Source organism: Phyllostomus discolor, chromosome X (assembly GCF_004126475.2).
Source record: "Phyllostomus discolor isolate MPI-MPIP mPhyDis1 chromosome X, mPhyDis1.pri.v3, whole genome shotgun sequence".
Lineage (NCBI taxonomy): Eukaryota > Metazoa > Chordata > Mammalia > Chiroptera > Phyllostomidae > Phyllostomus > Phyllostomus discolor.
Window position 1 is genome coordinate 6062296 of NC_050198.1, and position 22149 is coordinate 6084444.

At 39.5% G+C, this 22149-nt stretch overlaps 1 protein-coding gene and 1 pseudogene across 4 annotated transcripts; both read left to right on the forward strand.

Moving 5' to 3' along the window:
* The first annotated feature begins 563 nt into the window (after window positions 1-563).
* On the forward strand, window positions 564-15192 carry SCML1 (Scm polycomb group protein like 1). Of its 4 annotated transcripts, XM_036017190.1 has the most exons (8): window positions 564-754; window positions 4964-5109; window positions 6747-6824; window positions 7288-7362; window positions 10454-10558; window positions 10941-11487; window positions 13347-13498; window positions 14733-15192. In XM_036017190.1, exons 2-8 carry the CDS (start codon window positions 5080-5082, stop codon window positions 14868-14870), a joined length of 1125 nt encoding a protein of 374 aa, XP_035873083.1. In that variant the 5' UTR covers window positions 564-754; window positions 4964-5079; the 3' UTR covers window positions 14871-15192. The 4 variants fall into 4 exon arrangements, with proteins under 4 accessions (XP_035873083.1, XP_028378957.2, XP_035873081.1 ...); XM_028523156.2 differs by lacking the exon at window positions 564-754 and having other exon boundaries at window positions 2662-5109; XM_036017188.1 differs by lacking the exon at window positions 564-754 and having other exon boundaries at window positions 2662-5109; window positions 7291-7362.
* A 5727-nt stretch (window positions 15193-20919) lies between these two features.
* LOC114505575 lies at window positions 20920-21546 on the forward strand (annotated as a pseudogene).
* Window positions 21547-22149: the final 603 nt, after the last annotated feature.

Genomic DNA, 22149 nt, shown 5'->3' on the forward strand with positions numbered 1-22149 from the left:
AGCCACAGAGAGACTAGGCACTGGGACTGGGCTTGCAACCCAGAAAATCTGGCTCCAGGGTCTGCTAGAAACAAACCAGGACTGCTAAAACCCATTGCTAGGGCCACGCCCCTCTCCCACATCAAATTCCGTTACTGAAGAGCACACTTAGGATGCAAAGTTGACTGCTGGCTGTGGTACCTCGCAGAGGGATGGGGAGGGGCGGAATTGTGTTAGAAAGCTTCAACCAATCAGTGTCAGTGGAGAAGCTTCGCGCCTAAACCCACGTGAGCCACCTGCAGGCTTCCTCTCTGATGCCGAAACTGTCACATGCACGTGCACGTGCACGCGCTGGCACCCCTTCACAGCCGTAAAAACCCCTTTCAGCACTGCACGATCGCGCCTGCGGACTAGCGCCGGATTCCTATCCCACTAGCCTCTGCGAACGGAAAATCTCGGATACAGGCATTGGCGCTACGCTGTAGGGAAGCAAAATCTCCCTAGCAACATCCTGTTCTCCAAGGGTTGCGCATGCGCCCTCGGGATTGCTAGGTAATCTGCAAACTTGGAAGCCGTTGCGCTGCGGTGTTCACTAGGTCGTGCGTCGGTCCTCATCTTGCGTGAGACGCCCCGGCCCGACGTCACGTCATCTGGGTCAACTTCCGGTGCGACCTCGAGCGATCGGAAAGCTGTTTGCGGTTGACGCTGAGGGACAGTGTCTGCCGCCAGCTGGTTCCCGCATCTTCTGGAGACCGGCGTGACCGGATTTGAAAAGGTTTTTCCAGCGGCATTTTTCCCTTTCCTTGAATTTCCTTGACTTGTGTGTGGGCGAGAAGTAGTTGAGTAATTTTAATGCCTGAGGAACTCCGGGGAGTCAAGCGGGGTGGGTGAGAGGATTTGCCTGAGGGGAAAAATTTTTTGGAATCACAAATCTACAATTAAATTTCAGCAACGCTGTGGGGTAGGGGTCCGTGGGTGAGTGTGGCTGGTTTGGGTCGGTTCCGGCGGGTTCCCGCTCGATCCCACTCGATCCCGCTGGTTCCCGCTGGTTCCCGCTCGTTCCCCTGGTTCACCCCACCTCTCGCGGATGCCCGCGCTTTTGAGCTTTTGCGTTTGGGCGGTTTGTTGAGTAGGTCGTGCGGACTTTTGGGTACGAGTTGGTCTTTTCTCATCGGTTTTTTCTTCCTTGGCAGAGGTGGGTGGGCGGCGAGGAACGATCAAGACTTGGAGTCTCTGTCTCCTGTGTGTATGTCATTTCGAGTTTCAGTAAGTGATAAGATAGTGGGTTTGTTAATATCTTGAGATTGCGATGCTGTTTCTGAGGCTTTGATGGAAAATGCGTTTGATCGAAGATAGTGCAGCCTTGCTGTTGCGTCGTTAATAACGTAAAGGAGGAGAAAGAAAATAAAGACCTAGGCTGAGCACGGTCGTTTGATAAATTAGTCTTTTCGGGATCGCTTCCTTCCCTCCCTATCCTGCCCTCCTAGAATTAGGATTGCTATAGGGTTTGAAACTGGTTTAGTGTTTATAAATCGTGATATTTCTAGGCAACTTTTCTGCTCTTATAAAGCAAAGTATGGGCTCGATTCAGTGCCAGGCAGTGGAACACGTTTTGGGTAACATTGTCCCCAATCTGGCTTATTCTGTAGTCTGTGGAGTTTTGTATGGACAGTAGAAGTGCTGCTTTTGCGAGACCTGATAGGAATTTTAGAAAGTGATTGTTCAGTGTGTTAACACACAGTTTTGTTGTAAAAAAAAAAAATCCACCTTGGAGTGGCCTGGCGTAATCTGCCCTGTTTTGTGTATTCCTTCAGATTATTTTTGGGCGAAAGGCCATTTTCATCCCTCACCATTCTGATAAGTTGATGGCAAGTGAATGCCTTGTACCTTGGGAGCAGAATCTTCAAATGAGTTTTGAAAAATGTCTTCGAAATGTTTTTAATGTCTAAAAATACCTTATAAAAACCAGATGGCTTTTCGTTCTTATGTTATCAAGAATTTAGATTTTCTATGGTAAAATATGAATGAACGTCATTCTAGGTAAAATTATTTTGCAGGATTTTGAATTTGACGAGTTTTATTTATTTTGTAGGAAGAAGCAAAACGGAAAGTTTAGGCTGTGCCTGCTGTGAACCAGATGTGATGCTGGGTGCTTAACTGTATTTGGTCTTCACAGCCCTGTGAAGTAGATATTCCAACTATACAGGTTAAGAAATTGAGGCACAGAGAGATTAAATACCTGACTAAACTAAAATAGCAATTTTTGCAATTTGTTCTTAGGTTTGAGTATTTCTTAAAGCCCAGTTCTTTGTACTATGCCCTGGTATTTCAAATTTGCTTGGAAGAAATGGTTGCTATATCTGCAGTGTCCAGGCGCAAAATGACTCAGATTTACATGTTATGACCCCAAGGATTTGTTACACATGTGCTCCATGATGAATAGTTCTGTTGGGAGGATGTTGTGAATACACAGATAATAAAGTAGTCAACAGTGGGTACTGCTGTGCCAGTCATTGTTCTAAGCACTTGACACTTAATTCTTTTAATCCTCATAACTTCATGAAGTTGGAACTCTTATCCTCATTTTACAGGTGTTTTTTTTTAAGTACACAGACATTAAGTAAATTTTCCAAAGTCACTAAGTACACAGACATTAAGTAAATTTTCCAAAGTCACTAAGTACACAGACGTTAAGTAAATTCTCCAAAGTCACTCAGCTAGTAAGTGGAGGAACCTGGACCCAAAGCCAAGGTCTAAGGACTTAATGGTATTTGAAGTTGCCTCTCATGTAACTACTCAATGTAGGCCAGTTGCCTTAAAAGTGTTGAAGTATGAGTGCTCTGTACTGGGGAAAGCAGTGTCGCTTCCAGATGGGGTAACATAGCACCTTTGCTTTGTGGAGATGGTACTTGAATTAAGCCATGAAATTGACTAGGTTTTCCCAGGTGGAGAGATGGCAGGATATTTGGGCAGAGAGCATAACAGGAGTAAGAGGTTCAGAGTGCAAGATTGGTGTTGATTTGTGAATGGGCCACAGAGGTAAAAATTGAGTGGTGGACTCAATGCTTGCTGCTTCTGGTTTAGCTATAGCCAAGTTTTTGCAGCATTATAATTTTCCAGGAGAGGATTGTCTGGTTGTAAGGGTCTCCAGCAGTGGTTGGCAAACTTTGTCTATAAAAGGCCAGATAGTCAATATTTTAGGTCTAGAGCTAGGGGACAGGTGGTAAGAGGGGACCTCCTGAAAGGTGTGTAGGCTTCTGACTCTATGTTGTAAGGACCTTGTAGACCTTAATAGGAGTTTGGATTTTATATTTTTGTTATAGAAGGGATTGCATGTGATTCAAATAATGAAGAGTATGTAAGGCATATAATGTGGTGCAGTCTGGCTCCATTCTTACTAGCTATGATGCTTAGGTAAATTATTTAAACTTTCTTTGCCTCAGATTTCCTTTAAGGAAAATGGGAATAATTATAAAGCCTGCCCTGTAGGGTTGTCAGGAATAGTAAATGACTTAACACATTTAGTGCTTAGAACATTGCCTGGCAGGGTAAACAGTAAAATATATTTTAGATACTATTATCTGCACTTTGTGTTATATTCCAGATTTTCTATAGTGAAACTATATTTAATGAAAAATGGTGTATATGAATCTATAAAACAAAATTGTTAGAAATACAGTGAGTATAAAATACTATTCGGGTTGGGAAACTTGAATTTGCTATTCTCATTCTGTGAGATTTCAAGCGGAGGTAAGAGATTGTTCTGCAGTGTAAGAACAAAACTTCACAAGTGACTTGAATACCCATTAATAGGGACTTGTTAAATGAATTGCTGCTACCTGCATGGTGGGAAACTAAGTTGTTAAAGTGACTGTGGCATATCTAAAAGTATTGGTTTAGAAATTCTTTTTCCACTATTGATTGCTTTTGCCTGTTTTTTAGCTTTAGATCAATTGACTCGTATACTATATTCTCTTTAGTATCTGGCTTTTACTCTGTTATGGTTGTGTGATTTGTCTTGTTTGTGTGTAGCAGTAGTTAATTTATTCTCATTGCTGTGTAGTCTTCCTATGTCCAGAACACCACTGTTTAATTGTTCATAGCTTGTATTAGTCTCATATCAGGAAAAAATACACATAGTCTAAAACTAAAACTTGATTGAAGTTATAGCTCAAATTGGATGTATTTTATAACTTGAATTTTTCCACAGTATTAACCTGCATTTATCTTGAATTAACTTAAGAGTTAATTCTCCGTTCATCCTGGCTGTGTCGTTACTACCCTGGCTCAGGGTGGATGGAGGGAATTTGGACTCTTCATCAATGCACCTGTTTCAGTACCATGATGCCAGCCATGGTTCAAATCCCTACTACAAGATATAATATGATGGTATTGTACTCCATGTCTTTTCTAGTTGTAAAGTTAAATGATCCAGAACCGTAACTGAGCCTACATAATTCTAGAGGCTTTTTAGCTTATATTTTATATACATTTATTTAGGTTTGATATAAAATTTAACTATGGAAACAATCATATTCTTAGAGCTGAAATGGCCTTAGGCATAATCTCAGCCACTTTTCACCTGGCAGATGAGGAGGCAGTGTCTTGAGTGGTCTGCCCAGTCTACACTTTGGTTAGGGCCCAAGCTGGAACAGACTCCTTACTCATATTTGGAGGCCTGATGGGCTTCCTTTACAAAAGCAGTTAGGAGTCATGTCCTCTTGTTTTCAGTATTTATTCTGTAGCCTTTAAATTGTGGAGCATTCACTTTACAATTTGGAAGTGTGTTTGATCTTGATTCTTGTTCCTATGCAGACCAATATAGCCCTTTAGGTTTAAAAGGTCTATTCTAAATCATGAACGGAGAATTTCTAAAATTCAGCCAGTACTCCAATTCAGTTTGAGTTGGCATTGTGAGAACGTAGCCATACTAAGTTTATTAAGATAATGTATAAAGTAACTTTTTTTATGCATTGTTTTTCAGGAGTAGAAGGTTTACCAGTTATAGGTGACCAAGCAGTTTCACAAATAAAGCCTCCAGCGAGTTTAAAAATAATTAGTCCCAACTCAGAGAAGTGGAGTTGTTCCTGTTTCACAAAGATGTCGAGCTGCTCCAGTGAAGTCGATGTGGTTTGTATTTCAAATTGAAAAAAAAAAATTGTCCTTGTTCTTTTCATTGTGTTACATTTCTTTTCTAAATTGAATTTAATTTCACACAGTGAAATGCAGAGATCCTAAATATATAGTTTATGAGTTTTGACAATGATCTGTAAAGCTGTTATGAACATTCATGTATGAGGTTTTTTTGTGAACAGATACTAACATTTCCTTTGGGTCAGTGCTCAGGAGTTAAATTGCTAGGTCATAGGGCTGATGTAATTATAACTTTGAGAATCTACCAGCTTTTTAGAAGGGGTTATGGTCTTCAACATTCTTTCACATTCTGTTTCTTGATCCCTGATGTTGAATAAAAATAAGAGTTTTTTTAAGCTACGTATAATTTGGCTTAACAGAAAACATACTACTTACAATGGATGTAGATACTACTGCCACCTAAGTGGCCTAGGAAATTTTTAAAACTTCTGTTAGTCCTAATATTTTTCATCTTTGGAGATAATGTTAACTGCCTACAGAAAGTTATTTTTTCTGACATAATCATATGAAACCACTTGGGAAAGCATAAGGTACTATACAAAAGTAAGGTGGTATATCTTTAAAAGTACTAATTCATAGCAATTCCATATTACTTTGGTTATATCTTTTGAAACAGATATGTATAACTTCAAAATATCTTTATTTTAAAATTATTCCTATAGTTCATAATTCATTCTTAGAATAAAGAGTTGTTAAATAAAGTTGAATGGTTATTTACTATCTGTTTATTTAAAGCATCCCAAAATTTTTAGGGTGATTTAGAGATTAATTTATTAAGAAAAAGGCAGATGGGTTGAGAAGTGCAGACTGGTAGTTACAAAATAGTCATGGGGGCTATAAAGTATAGGAAAGCATAGGAAATAGGGTCAGTAATATTGTAATAACTGTATGCTATCAGTTGGATATGGGAAACATCAGGGGGAGCACTTTGTAGAATATATGATTATCGAACCACTATGCAGTACACCTGAGACTAATAGAAAATAACAGTGAATGTAAACTGTAATTGAAAAATTCTTTTAAATTTAAAAAAAGTTCCCCCCCCCAAAAAAAAAAAAAAAAAGAAACGCCTTGGTAAAATACTATGTAGAAAAACCTAGAATTTTAGATGTTTTATGATTATTTTTTACTAACAATAATTAACTTTTGTGCTATTAAAATAAATATTTATTATTCAGGAAAAGAAAGGTTTCATAAAAATTAGAACACAAAGAAATAGGTACTTAAGTGTTTCCTATTTTGTCCATAGAGTGGCACTGTTGAGTGGTTTAAAATCAAAAGCCATGCAACATGGTTCTTGGTAATAAGAAATATTTGTTGTTGCAGCAGTTCTGGTACCAGATTACTAGACTACTAGTCTTTCTACCCTTAGGTACACAAGTGGTTAAGCTTAATGAAAATATGTCATAAGTGTAGTTGGGTTAATGAGTAAGCAGTTTTGCAAGTACATCTTTTGTGTGTGTGTGTGTGGTCCTACTATTTATTTACAACGAACAAAGTCCTTTAATACCACAGTAGACTTTTGGAGTTTCTTGAAAGTGCAGTTGAAGTCCTAAGTTTTTCTGGCAGTTCCTTTCATGCTTCCTTTTAATTTATTAATAAATCTTCCTTAGATAAAAACTCGCATACGTTCTGGTGATGATGAGAATGGGATTCTTTATGCATATGAATCAAATCCTGCATATGTAAACGTAAGTAATGTTAATTGCCATTTACCAAATGTAGTAACATTTAACCATTTTAAAGGAAATATTTAAATTCTTCATACATGATAGAGTGCCTCTAAACCACTCAAGAAAATATTACTCTGTCATGAATTTGGCTGCTTTCAATAGACAGTGAGCATTTAACCATTTTACTTCTCTCTTTTCCTTATATAGTAGGAAATTGAGAGCAATATCCATTTTCAGTACAAAATTCTAAACGTAGGTCATTGTGATATAATAAATTCTTGCCTTTCTCTCTTAATTGGCAGTTACCATTTCTATTATAATATTTTTTATTTCATATCTGCTTTAGATTAAAATTTCTGAAACTGAAAAGTTGGTAAAAGTAAAAACAATTTCAAATAAATAAGTATAAAGTGTTTTTATCCTATGTTCAGTTTGGCTCTTACAGAAGTAAACCATTAATACTTAACATTTAAAATCTTAGCAGCAAAGTGTTCAGTCTGACACATCCTCCGAAGAGCAACAAAAAGTGATTATGGATGTCCTGAGTCGTTGCCAGGTACAAAAGTTCTGTCTGTCAAATGTAGTTTTCTAAAATACTAAGCTGACATTCTCTTTATTTCATGTAAAGAATATAATTAATTGAAATTTTGCTGTATTAAATTATGTGTGATTGTCACCCCATTGTGATCATTTTTAACAGTTTCTAGTTTGAATAGCATCTCTGGGTGAAAATTTCAAAGTAGCAATATGTAGATTTTATAGCTTTTTTTTAAAGCCCTTAATTGCTCAAATGTAGTTATGTCTCTTTCATCTTGATTATTCAGTATTGAATTAATTTTCCCTACATAATTTTCAAAGGAAATTGGCTGATTTGGGTGAAATTTAGTATGTACCTAAATGCATACAAAGATATCTCAATTGAAACAAAATGGCAGCCAACCACTGTTTTTAAAAGAGTATATCTTACATAGTTTCGAGGGGATTTTGTAAAAATTAGCATATCGGTAGAGGTAGATAGAAATATGTAATTATCAAGGATTTTGTGGGCTGCATACCCTAGAGGTAATGAACATTTATAAAAAGTCAATTTTCTTAAGGTATCAAGTGTCTTGAATAAAATGAGCTAGCATGCTTTGAAAAGTAAATAATGTGTATATGAGTCTTGATCAAGTGGAATGCTTAAAGGGGACACATCAAGTCTTCAGGGGAAAATGTGCAGAGGATGGGCCATAGCGGGAGGGGGAGGGTTCTCATTCTGAGCAGGGCTATCCCTGGCCTGCCTTGCCTAAGCATCCAAGACCACCTAGGTCCGCACTGCTCTGCCAGGGCCTTCTGAGCAATTGTGCAGGGTGTGGTGGGATGTAGCATCTCAGATAAGACATGCTCAGGCCCCATGAGGGATCCAGTCTATTTCTCCTAGTGTGTTAGCGCTCTCCTTTCTTCACCTTCTTCCCTTAGCAGCCTAGACTGCATGGCGCAGCACCTCCATCTTTTCTTTTTTATCCTTGCCCACATCCTCTTTAGTAAAACCCCAGCCCTGTCCATGCTGGGAAGCAGAGGGGAGGACTTCTGCTGGGACCTGTCCACTGTCTGGTCTGTAGTCAGCACCCTCTCCCCATGTGCTCCAGGCACGCCCACCCTTGCCTCTTGTTTAATGGAGAAAATGGGTGGGGGGCAGAAATCTTCTCCCCACAGCCCACAGACTTGCCTGGGATACATTGTTTTTGTGTTTTTCTCTGTAAGACCAACATCTCTGCTGGCTTCTGCATCTGACCCTCTTTCCCTGTGCTCAGACTCCCCCTTTCATGGGTTCTGTCCTGGATCTCCAGCCTCTTTGTCTATCACTCTCAGCATGTTCTCTCATGGTTTTAAAAAAATCACTTCTCTCCTGGCTGGTGTAGCTCAGTGGATTTGGTGCGGGTCACTGGTTCAGTTCCCAGTCAGGGCACATGTCTGGGTTGCAGGCCAGGTCCCCAGTATGGGGCGTGTGAGAGGCAGCCACACGTTGATGTTTCAGTCCCTCTTTCTCCTTCCCTTCCCATCTATAAACAAACAAACAAACAAGTAAATAAATAAAATCTTTTTTTAAAAAATCACTTCTTTTAGCCTTCCAGCCCTTTTCCACTGTCATCTGTCCTCTCTCCTTCCCTTAATAACCCAGCTCTTTGAATGTGAGTTATGTTCACTATTGAAACACCCGACTTCCTGTTTTCTCTGAGAATACACTGTTCTTTCTGCCCTGTGTGTCCTTCCATGCATCTTTACCTAGTGAACACCAACTTGTCTTTCAATTCTCAGTGTAGACCTTTGCTTCTCTGAAAAGACCTGCCAACCTGCATTAGGTCTTTGCGTACACTTAGCCTCCTGTTCTTACCCGTGCCGTGATAGTCATAATAGTAATGTTCACATTAATAGATGATTGAGCATGATTGGACCAGTCATTGTGTAGTATTGCTAATATGTTAGTACGAACACAATACCATAGCACCTTGCTTTGTCCTCAGGAGAACTCAGAGGGATTTTCATCCTGATTCTATACATGAGGAAATTGAAGCACAGAGAAGTTAAGTAACTTGACCAAGGTCGCAGAGCTAATAAGTGGCAGAGCTCTAATACTGAAACCCAAGCTCGTTCCCCTAGAGTCCGCACTACTTACCTCAGTGCTGTAGGCCCATCACTGGGCCTCACACTTGATGTGACATCACAATTACCTGGAGGGCTTGTGAAAACACAGGTGCTGCCCCCACTCTGAGTTCCCAATTCATTAAGTCTGGAGTAGGAGATTGTTCATTTCTAGCAAACTAGTATTGATGCTACTGGTCCACAAGTCCATACTTTGAGAACCACTGCTCCAGGCTGCTAATTACTTTCTCTATTGAAACCATCTCTTCACTTGTCTCTCTCCAGCTAGAATAGGAGTTCCTTAGGACAGGAGCTGGTTGGTTTTTCTTCCCCTTACCATCCATGTTTCCAGCATCTAGCAAAGTAGTTCTGACAGGTGGTATGCCCTCAATAAATGTTTATTGGAATGAGAAACTGAGGAAATGGTTCCGCACTATTACTTAAGTATCTTTTTTTGCCTGAATGAAATTTCTCTGCATTTCAAGAATTCAGTCACATACCTGATTGGCATATAGGGGATGTGTACTCAAAGATTTTATGGCGTTAATTGTTGATTTTATGATTTTTAAATGCTTTGAAGCCAGAAGTTACACCTGATATATCTGGCTCACTGTTCTTCCCAGAGTTGGAATGTTCACTGCCTATTAGTTCATGTTGTCATATGGAAAGAGGTTCTTTGGATTTTCAGCAGATTTGAATGTTTATTTCCAAAAGGTAGTACCTTCTTGATGTAAAATGACTCCATCAGGAATGTGATAGGTTATAGGAATTGTGGCACATTTACTTTCCAGAATTAAAGCCTCTCAAAATGCCTGTATGACATGGAGTAGTTGCACTGGAGGTTGGGGATCCTTGTGGTCAGCCAGCTCTCTGTTACCGACAACCAGGCATCAAGTTGGCAAGCAAGACATTTCTGATGGCATGAGAACTTTCTTTGTTCCTAGCAGTCAAAATTGGCTTAATGGTATTTTCGTATGTTACATTTCCTTTGATATAGAACCTGCTAATAGATTGTATTATTATAGGTCATCCAGGATACTGTTGAAAACCTGGATAAGAAATTTGATGTCATGAATGGGAAGGTTTCAAAAATTTACCGTTTCCGTGCAAAATTAATCTGGCAAAATCGTGTAAGTGTTATAAAAATATTTTCATGACTCTGATAAACCTTTGGTTTTTGAAGATGCCTGTGAGTTAAAAGTGAGAGAAGTAATAGTCTGTGAGATTGTGTGATCCATACTTGTAGCAATAGATGGAAGACTAAACTTCTAGGAAGAATGCTGAAGTTTAGGTTTGAGAAATGTAATGACAGTATTTTTATGTTTGTATCCATAATGTATAAAATGCAATTAAAAGGTAGGGTCAAAGAGGTATAAAAACCATATAGTCAAATAGAATATTAATCTTTAATCATAACAAGCAATGTTGCATGGATAATAAATACTGATGTGTTTACTACTTTCCTTTTTTGTTCATTCTCAGTTGGTTTATTCTGGGTTTGTGTCATTACAGAGGCCACTTGGATATGCATACAAACATTATAATCACCTGATTTCTAGAAGGATAAAATTGCCGAAAACGAAGAAGGATGTGCCTGATGAGCCTGCTGTGCCTGCTGTGCCTGCTGAGCCTGCTGTGCCTAATGAGCCTGCTGTGCCTGATGAGCCTGATAATATGTCTGAAAAGCTTTTTCCCGCTTCATTGTCTCGTAGTCACAGTTATAGCCCAACTGTACCAGTTAGAAGACCAACAGATTACCAGGATAGCCCTATGGGAACACTCTATCAGTCACAGGATTCCCTTACTCAGGATCACCGTTCATTCTATGAGGGCCGAGGCATACGCCTTAGCCAGAGTCCAACATTTCCTGGCTACTCTTCATATCCGTCAGGTTATGCACCCATTGATCTAGTGCAGGGCTCTACATCAGTACCTGCAGACATGCTGGGCCAAGGCAGATCCAGTCCAGCACACAACCATGATATGACTTACCCAACCTTGCTGCAAAATGAGAACCTCGGCCATACTGCCTCATCTCTCTGCATGCCAGCTGGCTTCGGTGAGTGTGAAATAACACATATTACAAGTAGCACTATTTAACCTTTATTCCTCAGCATCCTTGGTGCAAGCTAGGGGAAGCTATTAGTTTTGTATTTTGAGGACTGATTTTGGGTGATATTCATAATGGTGACTTAACATATGTTAAGTATCTGTTATATGACATATTACTAATCAGCTGACATGCCTCTTCTCCATTAATATTCATAATGATACCATTGTGAGATTTTTAATCTTATGTTTTTATTTACCCTTTTCCCAAGTATATATTCAAAATGTTCCTGGGATGGCCAGAGCCCAGATGATAGGAAAGAAAAGGTACACCTTTGGCTAATTCATGCACAAGAATGATCAAAATTGTGTTGATGGTCCTTAGAGAAATGAATCTTCCTAGGGAATTATAAAACCCACTTCTGTTACCACAGACTGTAGAGTTGAGTGCTGTAGTTGGAAAAAGAATAGTTGTCTAGACACAGAGAAATTTCAGCACAATTTAGTGAACGTCACAGCTAAAACTTCGAGGCATGAGCACTTCAGTTTTATGTCTTAATTATTTTTTCAACATATAAACCCTCAATCAAAATAGGTATTACTGTATAATTAAACTCAAAAGAGGTATTAAATATAATATTAAAGTTACTTTTGGCATAGCTAAGCAGAAAATAATCTTGTTTTCTTTAAAATTCAGGTAAAAATTTAAGCCTTGAGAGACAGGAATTTAAAAGACTAAAAGGCTTAAATATCCATAATGAATAAATACAATGGAGAGAGTCAGTAAAGAACTAATTTGGGTCTCAAAGATAATAGGTTTTTGAAATTCATTGATTAAAGTGAATAAATTTAAGCAATTACAAAATTAAATTTGAGGAATTTCCATTGTATATAGCTAGTAAAATAAACCTAATCTACACAGACCAAGAGGAGAGAGATTCAGAGAAATTCACTGAAATACTTAGAGAGTAATAGGTTAGTTTAGATGGACCTAATTAACCCAAGTAACAGATCTTTTGCTGTATTTGTGGCCAAAGAGACCTTGGGTTGTTCAGTCTGTTTTATGATGTTTGAAGCTTTCTGGTAACTTCTGAAGCTGCTTTTGTTGTTCGTGGGCAGTCAGATGGGACACTCATGGGTACCCATCCTCACGCCATCTTCATGTAAGCTTTTACTGGATTTTACATTTGGAGTCCTGGGTCCTTGCTGGGCTACTTAACAAATGGTTCCAGGAATGAGACCAACACTCCCTATTTAAGTAACATCTCTTCTTTCAGGATAATGATTAGGTCAAGTGTTGGGTTAGCCAAAAAGTCCATATGGTTTTTTCCATTAAAAAAGAGATATATTTTTTCATTTTTACCAATAACTTTATTGATTTGGATATTTTGAGTATGTCAGCTATCTCCCACATGGTACAATGTTGATTGTTCTCATTTAATGTCTCAGTTTGATCGCTATCAACTTGAACTTTTCTACCGAACTGCAGAGCATTATCTAGTGAGAAATCTCTAGCACGAAACTTCACAAACCACTTTTGACACTTTTGATTAGTCACAGCACCTGCATACACTGAACAAGTCTGTTAGTATGTGTTTTGGTTGTGTTTTTACCTTTTTTGAAATAATAAAGCATAAAATGCTAAAAATGTCACTTATTTTCCATCTTCAATATTAAAATGACTACAGAAAAATTTACCAATTTTGATGTTTTTAAAATTCATGCTGATAGGACAGCTGTAATGATACAGTATAACAAAATTGTTTTGAATGAAGTTAAAGACAACTAAGTGCTACTAGAGCCATCTTACAGAAAACAGATGACTTTTTTTGCTAATCCAATATAATTTGTCTTTTTCCTCCATCAAAGCTACAAGTTCATCAGTTGGAAATGACCAAGGTGTACTGCAATACCCTTACTATGCAGACCCTGCAGATTGGTCTGTAGAGGAAGTGATCCTGTTTCTGAAAGAAGTAGATCCTCATACACTCCTCCCCCTGGCTGACCTCTTCAGGGAACATGTAATGTATCTTTTGATACGATTTTCCTGCCTTTGAATGACCTCTGTGTAGGCTTCTTCAGTTGGATGCTGATTAGTGTGGATGGGGAACCCTATCAACTGATTTTTCCTTATGTGAGAAAGTTTACTTTGCTCAAAGTTAGAGCAATAAGTGGTAGAGGCTGGATCTGTGCTTTAAATGGGTACCCAAGTACCTAAAATACTGTCTTCAAGTCCTCAAGAGAAGATTATTCAGCCTGGTCATTCACTCTCAGGTGTCTTCTCCTTTGTAATGACAGCTACAACAGTTCTTGTTTTGATGCCTGATGAATCCAGCAGCTGATTTCATTTGCTTAGTTCTGCTAACCTGACATGGTTATCGAGGGTTTGGGATGCTGATACTCTCATGCCATTTAAGTTCTCATTTCTTTAACTTCCCAGTTTTACTTAGTAGAAAAAGTATGGAAGGTGCCTAACAAAGGCAGTACTGTATGGGATTTCAGATGTTTTCAGTTGGTGATACACATAGATGATTCAGTAAATTTTTATTTTTAAACCAGATCTCTGAAAACCAAATTATGTGCTCCAGCAGTGTCAGTTGTTTAATTAACATAATAAAGATTTTAAGGAAGTTGCCTGTATCTATCAAGTCATAGTCTTACAGCTTTTCATAATGGATAAAATTAGTGGCCACATATCTGATACACCCTTTTAGATAGGGTACAAAAATCAGTAATTAGTTTTAGCATCTTTTTAGCTTCAGACAAGTAACTGATGAGCTTTCACCATAAACACAACACTGTCTAGCACATTTACAGTTTGCATTGATGCCGATGTGCTCATGTTCCCCGCCTTTCTAAGAAGGTTAATGACCGTCTGAAATCCATTTCTACTATTCCTAGTTTTTATTTTTGTAATAGCTATGTAGAATTTTATTCTTTTTTTCTTATTGTTCATCGTAGGATTTTATTCTATGTACAGTATCTAAAATTAGGTAGTTTGACACTAAGGACATTTTTACAATACTAGGTTAAATTTCCTTTCTCTTACAATTTGAAGTAAATTTACTCATGTCCAAATGATGGCTTCAGCTATACAAATTGTATCTTCAGTAGTTTTCATCAAGCAGCTACATATTCAGAGAATATATATCTGAAATGAGCTGCCCTCTAATTGATGTTACATATTATATATAAAGAAATGACTATTTTGATAAAATACGAAAGCATTATTAATTATTGTAATTTTCTTTGTAGGAAATTGATGGGAAAGCTATGCTGTTACTCCACAGTGATGTTATGATGAAGTATATGGGGCTGAAGCTCGGGACAGCTCTGAAGTTGTGCCACTACATTGAAAAGCTTAAAGAAGAAAAATGCATCATTGACATTTGAGAAAATGTCTGTGTAGATTTAGATTGGACTTAATTCTGGGGAGAGCAATGCTATCTTGCTGTAAAATCATTTTACTGCCCTTAGAAATGTTTGTGTTGTAGAAGGTTCCTCTAAAAGCTTCTTATATCCAGAATCACAGAGCTACGTTATAGTCCAGTCTACTGCTTTAGAAACCATTTAATGTGTTGTTATTAGCATATTCAAATGGACAGTTTCTGCTTAATCTTTATTGTTGTCATTTTGTCATTTTTACTTCATATAAGAAACAGAGAAATACCTTTGACTTTGGTTGACGTTTATGTATAGAACAAAAACAGCTAAATCCCAAAGAGAAAGTATTAGGGATTGACAGATTCTCTAATAAAATCTATGAGAAGTTTTCCTTAGAAGAAAATTTAAAGATATAACTGCAGATATCATCTCTTTCTCAAATATTATATATCTGTAATAGCAGTGTTCTGTTAGTGTCCTACCAGTTTCCAGAAAGGGAATAACGATATAACTTACTTTCCTTTTGTTATTATTTCTCTGTTTGTTTGTTTATTCCCATTTAAAGAAAAAGTAACCTTACAAGGTTTCTCAAGTGTTACTACCAGGTTTTTGATAAATTATAAGATAGAATAGTTTTATGCAATAGATCACAGGTGGCAAACACAAGGCCCATGGTCCAAATCTGGCCTTCTACCTTGTTCCTGCCCGGCGGCAGCGCCGAGCTCTCACTTAACTGTTAAGGAGCAGATACATTTATACAGTCCTAAAATTACATTCGGCCCTTTGAAGGCAACTCTGAGGCTGATGTGGCCCCCGGTGAAAATGAGTTTGACAGCCCTACTCTTACACTACAAGGATGTTTTGGGTGGAGTCTGGCTATATGCTATTCCATTAAATACATGCTATTTTAAAACTTTTAAAATATTTTGTTTAAGCTCTGATATTTAGCCATTTGTAGTTCATATCTCTCCCTCCCTCCCTCCCTCCCTCTCCCTCCCTCTCCCTCCCTCCCTCTCTCTCTCTCTCTCTCTCTCTCTCTCTCTCTCTCTCTCTCAAGGTGCCTATGTGCAAACTCGTAAAAGATGCATATTCATGTTAATGTTTTATTCTATATGTGAAGTTTACACACAAGTAAATCTTTTTTATTTAAAATGATACTTTGCACTTCTACAGAGATAAAGACTAATCTATATATAGTGAGAGGTCTTAACTCTGTAAAAAATATGCACATCATTTCCTATTACTAGTACCTTTCAGTTTGTTCTTCAGAGTTTAGGTACGGGAAAGTTCTCTGTCCTGTGCAATGTTTCTAGTTACTTTGCTTTCTGAGCCATTTTGTCTTCTGAACTGTGGAAGGTACATTAGTTTGAATTTATCATTTTGAACTTTAAGTACTGGAAATTTCAAGCAAAACACGTTCATTGTTATTTGTTATTTATTACATTGTTCTATTGTATGACATTTGTTTTAATGTTTATAAGCTATGAGAATTGGTGCTAATTGTATTAGCCATTTGTTGTAAATGCCAATAATTGTTTGCCATGGGCCAGAATGCACATTTACCTTTTAGGAAGCCAAGTGTCCTTTATATTTATAAACAAATGCAATTATTTACTAGGTATTTGTGATCTAAAGAGTGGTTTTATCTATGTTATTACCTCTGTGTTATAAGACAAGATTCTAATTTGTACTTTTAATCTCTCAAATTGTTTGAGTGAAGATCGTGTGTCCAGTTGAACAGTCCTCAGGTGTTTATACAAATACTATGTTTTTATAGTTCTCAGACTTTGAAATATAATAAAGTTAAAAATACCTGCAAAAACTAGTGTCAGAACCTCATATGTGATTTGCTTTTACCTCATTACATTTTTGTATGGATTGGTTATATTGAAAAAGTGCTCTAGTAAGTTTGTGGTTTTACATGTCCAAATACTTGACCTTGACCACATTTGTGGTTTTATGTGTCCAAATACTTGAGTTTTAATGCTTGTCCTCATTCTATAGGTGAACAGATCCCTAGGAGCAAAGGCTGGTCTCTTGGGGGGCCTTCAATGAGACCCCAGGGGAACAGTCAGAAGTTAAATCAGTGAGCTTTATCTGTGCTCAAAACTTCTGTTATTTGCAATGTTGTTGATGAAGCAAGCATGCTAGAAAATGCCAGTGCCCCCAGATATTGTCCCATCTGAGTTCATATGTCTGGCTGGCAGTTCCGGCTGCTCCTTGGCCACCAGGGCCAGAAGCCATACTGCCCCTCTGCCTTCAGCTCTCCCACCTTACACAGTGGGAAGGCCTTAGAGCCTCAGGGTTGTGGCCTTCTGTATCCGACCCCTCAGCCCACCTGCCGCAGGAGCCACTGCTCAGTGCCTGGGAACCCAGCAACTTCCCGCTGTTGCTTCTCAGCAGCCTGTCCCATAGTTCACTGGAGGAGGCATGGCCATAACACTCCAGGGATGATGCTCAAGTGACTGGCATGGGGCGGCCATTTGCTGTCTGAAAGTTGGGTGATTCAGAACCGCTTGTTCTTCACTGAGGGTTTGTAAATTATTAGTGTAGAGAATACCATGTTATATTAGCCTCCTGTGAACTTGCCAGGCTTTTTTAATGTTACCACTTTTGTTACGAGTTTTTTCCCATTAGAAATCGATCATTTTTTAAATTGTATTTTTATTGATTATGCTATTACAGTTGTCTTGGTTTTCCCTTTATCCTCCTTTAATCCCCCCTCCACCCAGCACCCCCCACTCCCTCAGGCAATGCCTCCACCATTTTTCATGTCCATGGGTCATTGGCTACTCCATACATTACTGTACTTTATATCCCCATGGCTATTTTTTTAAATCCATGGAGGGGAAAGGAGGGAGAAACATCAATGTGTGGTTGCTTCTTGCATGCCCCCCACTGGAGACCCAGCCTGCAACCCAGGCATGTTTCCTAGTATGGGAATCAAACTGGCAACCCCTTGATTCTCAGGCCAGCATTCAACCACTGAGCTACACCAGCCAGGGCCCATAGCCATTCTGTAACTAGTTATTTGTACAGTACTTCTTAATCCCCTCACCTCTTCACCCACTCTCCCATACCCCCTCCCCTCCCCTCCCATTAAGCAACCATCAAAATGCTCTGTATCCGTGATTCTGTCCTCATTTGCTTAGTTTGTTTTTTAGATTCAATTGTTGATAGATTTGTATTTTTTACCACTTTATTGTGCATAGTTTTGATCTTTTTCTTAAAGAAGACCCTTTAACATTTCATACAATAACAGTTTGGTGATGATGAACTCCTTTAGTTTTTTCTTGTCTGGGAAGTTCTTTACCTGCCTTTCAATTCCAAAAGATACCTCTGCTGGGTAGAGCAACCTTGGCTGTAGGTCCCTGCTTTTCCTGACTTTGAATATTTCTTGCCACTCCCTCTAGCCTGCAAAGTTTCTCTTGAGAAATCCAGTGACAGTCTTATGGATACTCCCCTATAGATAACTTCTTTTCTCTTTCTGATTTTAAGATTCTCTCTTCATCTTTAACCTTTGGTGTTTTAATTATGATGTGTCTTGGAGTGGGCCTCTTTGCATCCATCTTGCTTGGGGGTCTCTGCTTCTTTGCTTCTCTGATCTTCCTGCACACTAGAAGCAACTCTGGTGTTATGGGCCCCCTTCCCTGGCTTTAGGGGCACTATCATCCCAGAAGGGATATCCTTAATACCTACGGGGCCCCACTCCTTCCCTCAAGCTGCTAGAACTCATGGAGGTGATTCCACATTCACAGAAAGGAGAGCCTTGGGCTGCCTATGATACCGCATGTGCATCAGCTCCCAGTGACTGAGTGGTGAGTGTCATGGTATTTCTTTCAGTCACTTTGTGGTCTGCTCTTCGGCCGAAGAACGAAGAGCTTAATTAAGCCCATCTGTGCTCTCCACGGAGAGCACATTGAGCACGTCGCAAGTTAGATTGATATAAGACGAGAGATGTTAGGCTCTTTGACATTTAATGTATGGATTGGCTAATGTAAAGTGTTCTGACGCCCTGGGTGGTAGTGACAGTTGGGACCACCCCAGCCCTTCCAAGTTGTCCCCTGTGCTTAGAGACACACAGCCTGGAAGCAGCATTTCCCACTCTGCCTTACGGTAGGGCGGGTTCAATTCTACCACAAGTGGGGGAGGGAGGAAGGTAATGTTCCACTGCTGGCTGCTCAAGGCAGGCCTCTGGGCATCAGCAGAAGGCAGATGTGGGTTTTGCCAGGCCTCTGGGTGTCACCTTGAGATGCACCCACTTCAGTCATGGAGGAAGCTGAAGCCAGTGCCAGAGATTCCCCGTGAAACCCTTGCACTTCTCGATCTCTGGAAACTTCTGTCACTTTAGCCCCCTGTCTTCCAGTGGCTCGGTAAGCTTCTGGTTCTGTATGACAGCACTTCTGTCCTGAAGACTCAGACTGGCTTGTGGGGCCCTACTCAAACCCTGACTGGTCGACCTCCCTCAGAGTGTTGTCCTGCTAACTGTTTGAAGGGAAGAGTAGAAGTTCCACAGGGAGGGGGCCTTTGTTTTCCCTAGTTTAAGTAAACTAGTACATTTAACCATATATGAAACTTCTTTGGGAGACGAGACATCGTTTTATGAACCAAATAGGAAAGAAGAATGACACCTGTTAAACGTCAATTTTAATACGCAACCAATTTCACAGATGTTCAGATGTGACAAAATGGATGGCTTAAGATGCATAAAATGTTAACACTCGATAGCTGAACTCCAGTAATCTGTAAAGGTTGATGCAAAGAAACTGAGAGTTAAAGACTAACAATGTAAGCCCTAGTGACCACAAGAGAACGGCCACACTGGCCTGAGCTTTGTCAGAACCACGGTACAAATGCAAACCCAAGCAATCTAATTGGTCTGCCCAAAATACACAATCATCAAGATTGAAGTGTGAAAGTCTATCCCCTATCATAAGCAAAAGCCTTGCCATGAATGTGCATTTTGCCTTTAGGCATTAGCTGATGCTAGCTAGGATGAAGGCGTCACAGCGAGACATTTCAGTTTCCTCCACGCAGCAAGGGGAAGGGAGAACAGGCTGGAGTGACTGTAGATTAACACAGCCTGAAAGGCACGTCGCCCAAGTGCCACGCTTGGACCTTGCTTACATCCTGATCAGAAGAAGCCAAAAGTAAAAAGGCATTCGTGAGAGAATTCAGGAAAGGTGGCCACCCAGTGGCTATTAGATGATGTGCGAGAACTGTTCCTTTATGACAGTGGTACTCCTGCCATGATAATTACGTTCTGAAAGGGGGGCACCCTTATCTCTTAGAAATGATATGGAAGTTTCCTGGGTGAGATGGCGTCGGGGACTGTTCTGAGGGAGTCCAGGAGGAGTGGGCTATAGACAGAATGGGGTTACCCAGGGGCATTACTTGTGTAGACCAGGTGATGGATGTGTGGGAGACCCTCATACAAGTCTCTGTATTCTTTCTGTTTGGTAATTCCCATAACAAAAAATTTAAGAAAAGTAAGTATCCAGAATATGAAGATGAAGCTCCCTATTTTTAAGAATGTCTAAATTCAAGCAAATTCTATCCATACAGAATTTCACTAAATCAGTGATAAATATTTAGACACTTGCCTTGAGATTTCTTAATATTAGCTGAAAACAGTTAAGCTGCTTACCCCTGAGAAACACCTGTTCCATCTGATATGGTTAAAAAGGAGAACGATGTTGAAGTAATAAATATATATATTTACAAAAAATATATAAAATATATATTATATGCATATTTTCCTGGCTGGCGTAGCTCAGTGGATTGAGCGTGGGCTGGGAACCAAAGTGTCCCAGGTTCGATTCCCAGCCAGGGTACATTCCTGGGTTGCAGGCCATATATGCCCCAGCAACCACACATTGATGTCTCTCTCTCTCTCTCTCTCTCTCAAAATAAATAAATAAAATCTTTAAATATATATATACTATATGCATATTTATAAAAATATATATAAAACAATACATTTTCAAGTGAAAACACATTACTTGGTCAGCAAATACACCTGGCAGGTGCAGAGAAAACATTGTGAAGAACTGAAGAAATGGGGCAGCCCTCTTGCTCTTATTGTGTGCGTCTGTTGGAGGGCCCTCCCTGCTTTAGATTTACCAACAGTGTGAATCGGGAACAGTTAGCCCAACTTCAGGCTCAGGTCCAGATACAGGACAAGGGCAGAGCTTGCAGAAAGAAGAAGGTGGTACATGGAACAGCTACAGCTGATGACAAAAGACTTCAAGATTCTCTTAAAAAGTCTGTGAACAATACAGCTGGTATCAAAGAGGTTAACATGATTAAAGATGATGGAACAGCTATTTACTGCAAAAATCCCAAAGCCCAAGCCTCCCTTTCTGCTAACACCTTTGCAACTACTGGTCATGCAGAAGCCAAGCCAATCACACAAAGCTCCCTGAAATATTAGGTCGGCTTGGTGTTGACAGCTTAACAGGACTTTGAACGTTAGCTCAACAATTCTCTTGGCAAACACGATAACAGAAGCAAAAGCAGAGACACCGATGAGGAGGATGACCAGCTTCCAGATCTCATAGAGAATTTTGATGAGGCGTCAAAGAATGAAGCTAACCAAAATCATTTCAGGTTTTTGGAAGCTGCATGGGCTGTGGTTCCCAAGTTTTCCAGACATGGAGACTATCAACTCTTAGCAGTTCAATAACAAATATTCTGTATATAAAAAAAGAACAGAAGAAACAGGCACTAGGATGGACTGCGCTGTGTGGCAGCACTGCCATTCTGTGGGATGAAAATTCAGGTGCTTCTAAAACTCACCCGTTGATGGCATAGTCTCAGGGTGCTTTTCTGTCAGAAAAGGAAAACCCTCGTTGCATCATTAACACCCCTCCTCAAACCTGCCTCTTTTCCTCCTTTCCCCCCTGATTATCGATAATTTCTTTTTATAATTTTACAATGTACTTTATTATTATTTTTCTTTTCTGATTGTTGACACTATTACAGATGTCCCCCATTTGCCCTCCTCCACCCAACCCCTGACCCCCCCGAGGCCTTCCCCACATTGTCGTCTGTGTCCATGGGCTATGCATACATGCATATATGTTTTTGGCTGATCTCTTCCAGCCCCCTCACATTCCTCCCCTCTGAAGTGTGTCAGTCTGTTCCATGTATCCATGCCTCTGGTCCTAATTTGGTCATCTGTTCATTAGATTCCACATGTAAGTGAAATCATATGGTATTTGCCTCCTATTGAGCCTTCTGGTGAATTCCTCCAAGTAGCATTCCTGGTTGTTTCAAAGTGGTGAGC

Excerpts from the sequence above, each read along its gene's own strand:
- SCML1 (XM_028523156.2), top strand. The coding sequence starts at position 4,927 with ATGTATAAAGTAACTTTTTTTATGCATTGTTTTTCAGGAGTAGAAGGT. Across the intron at positions 5,110-6,746 it reads GCTCCAGTGAAGTCGATGTG|ATAAAAACTCGCATACGTTC; the intron begins GTTTGTATTTCA and ends AATCTTCCTTAG. Across the intron at positions 10,559-10,940 it reads AATTAATCTGGCAAAATCGT|AGGCCACTTGGATATGCATA; the intron begins GTAAGTGTTATA and ends GTGTCATTACAG.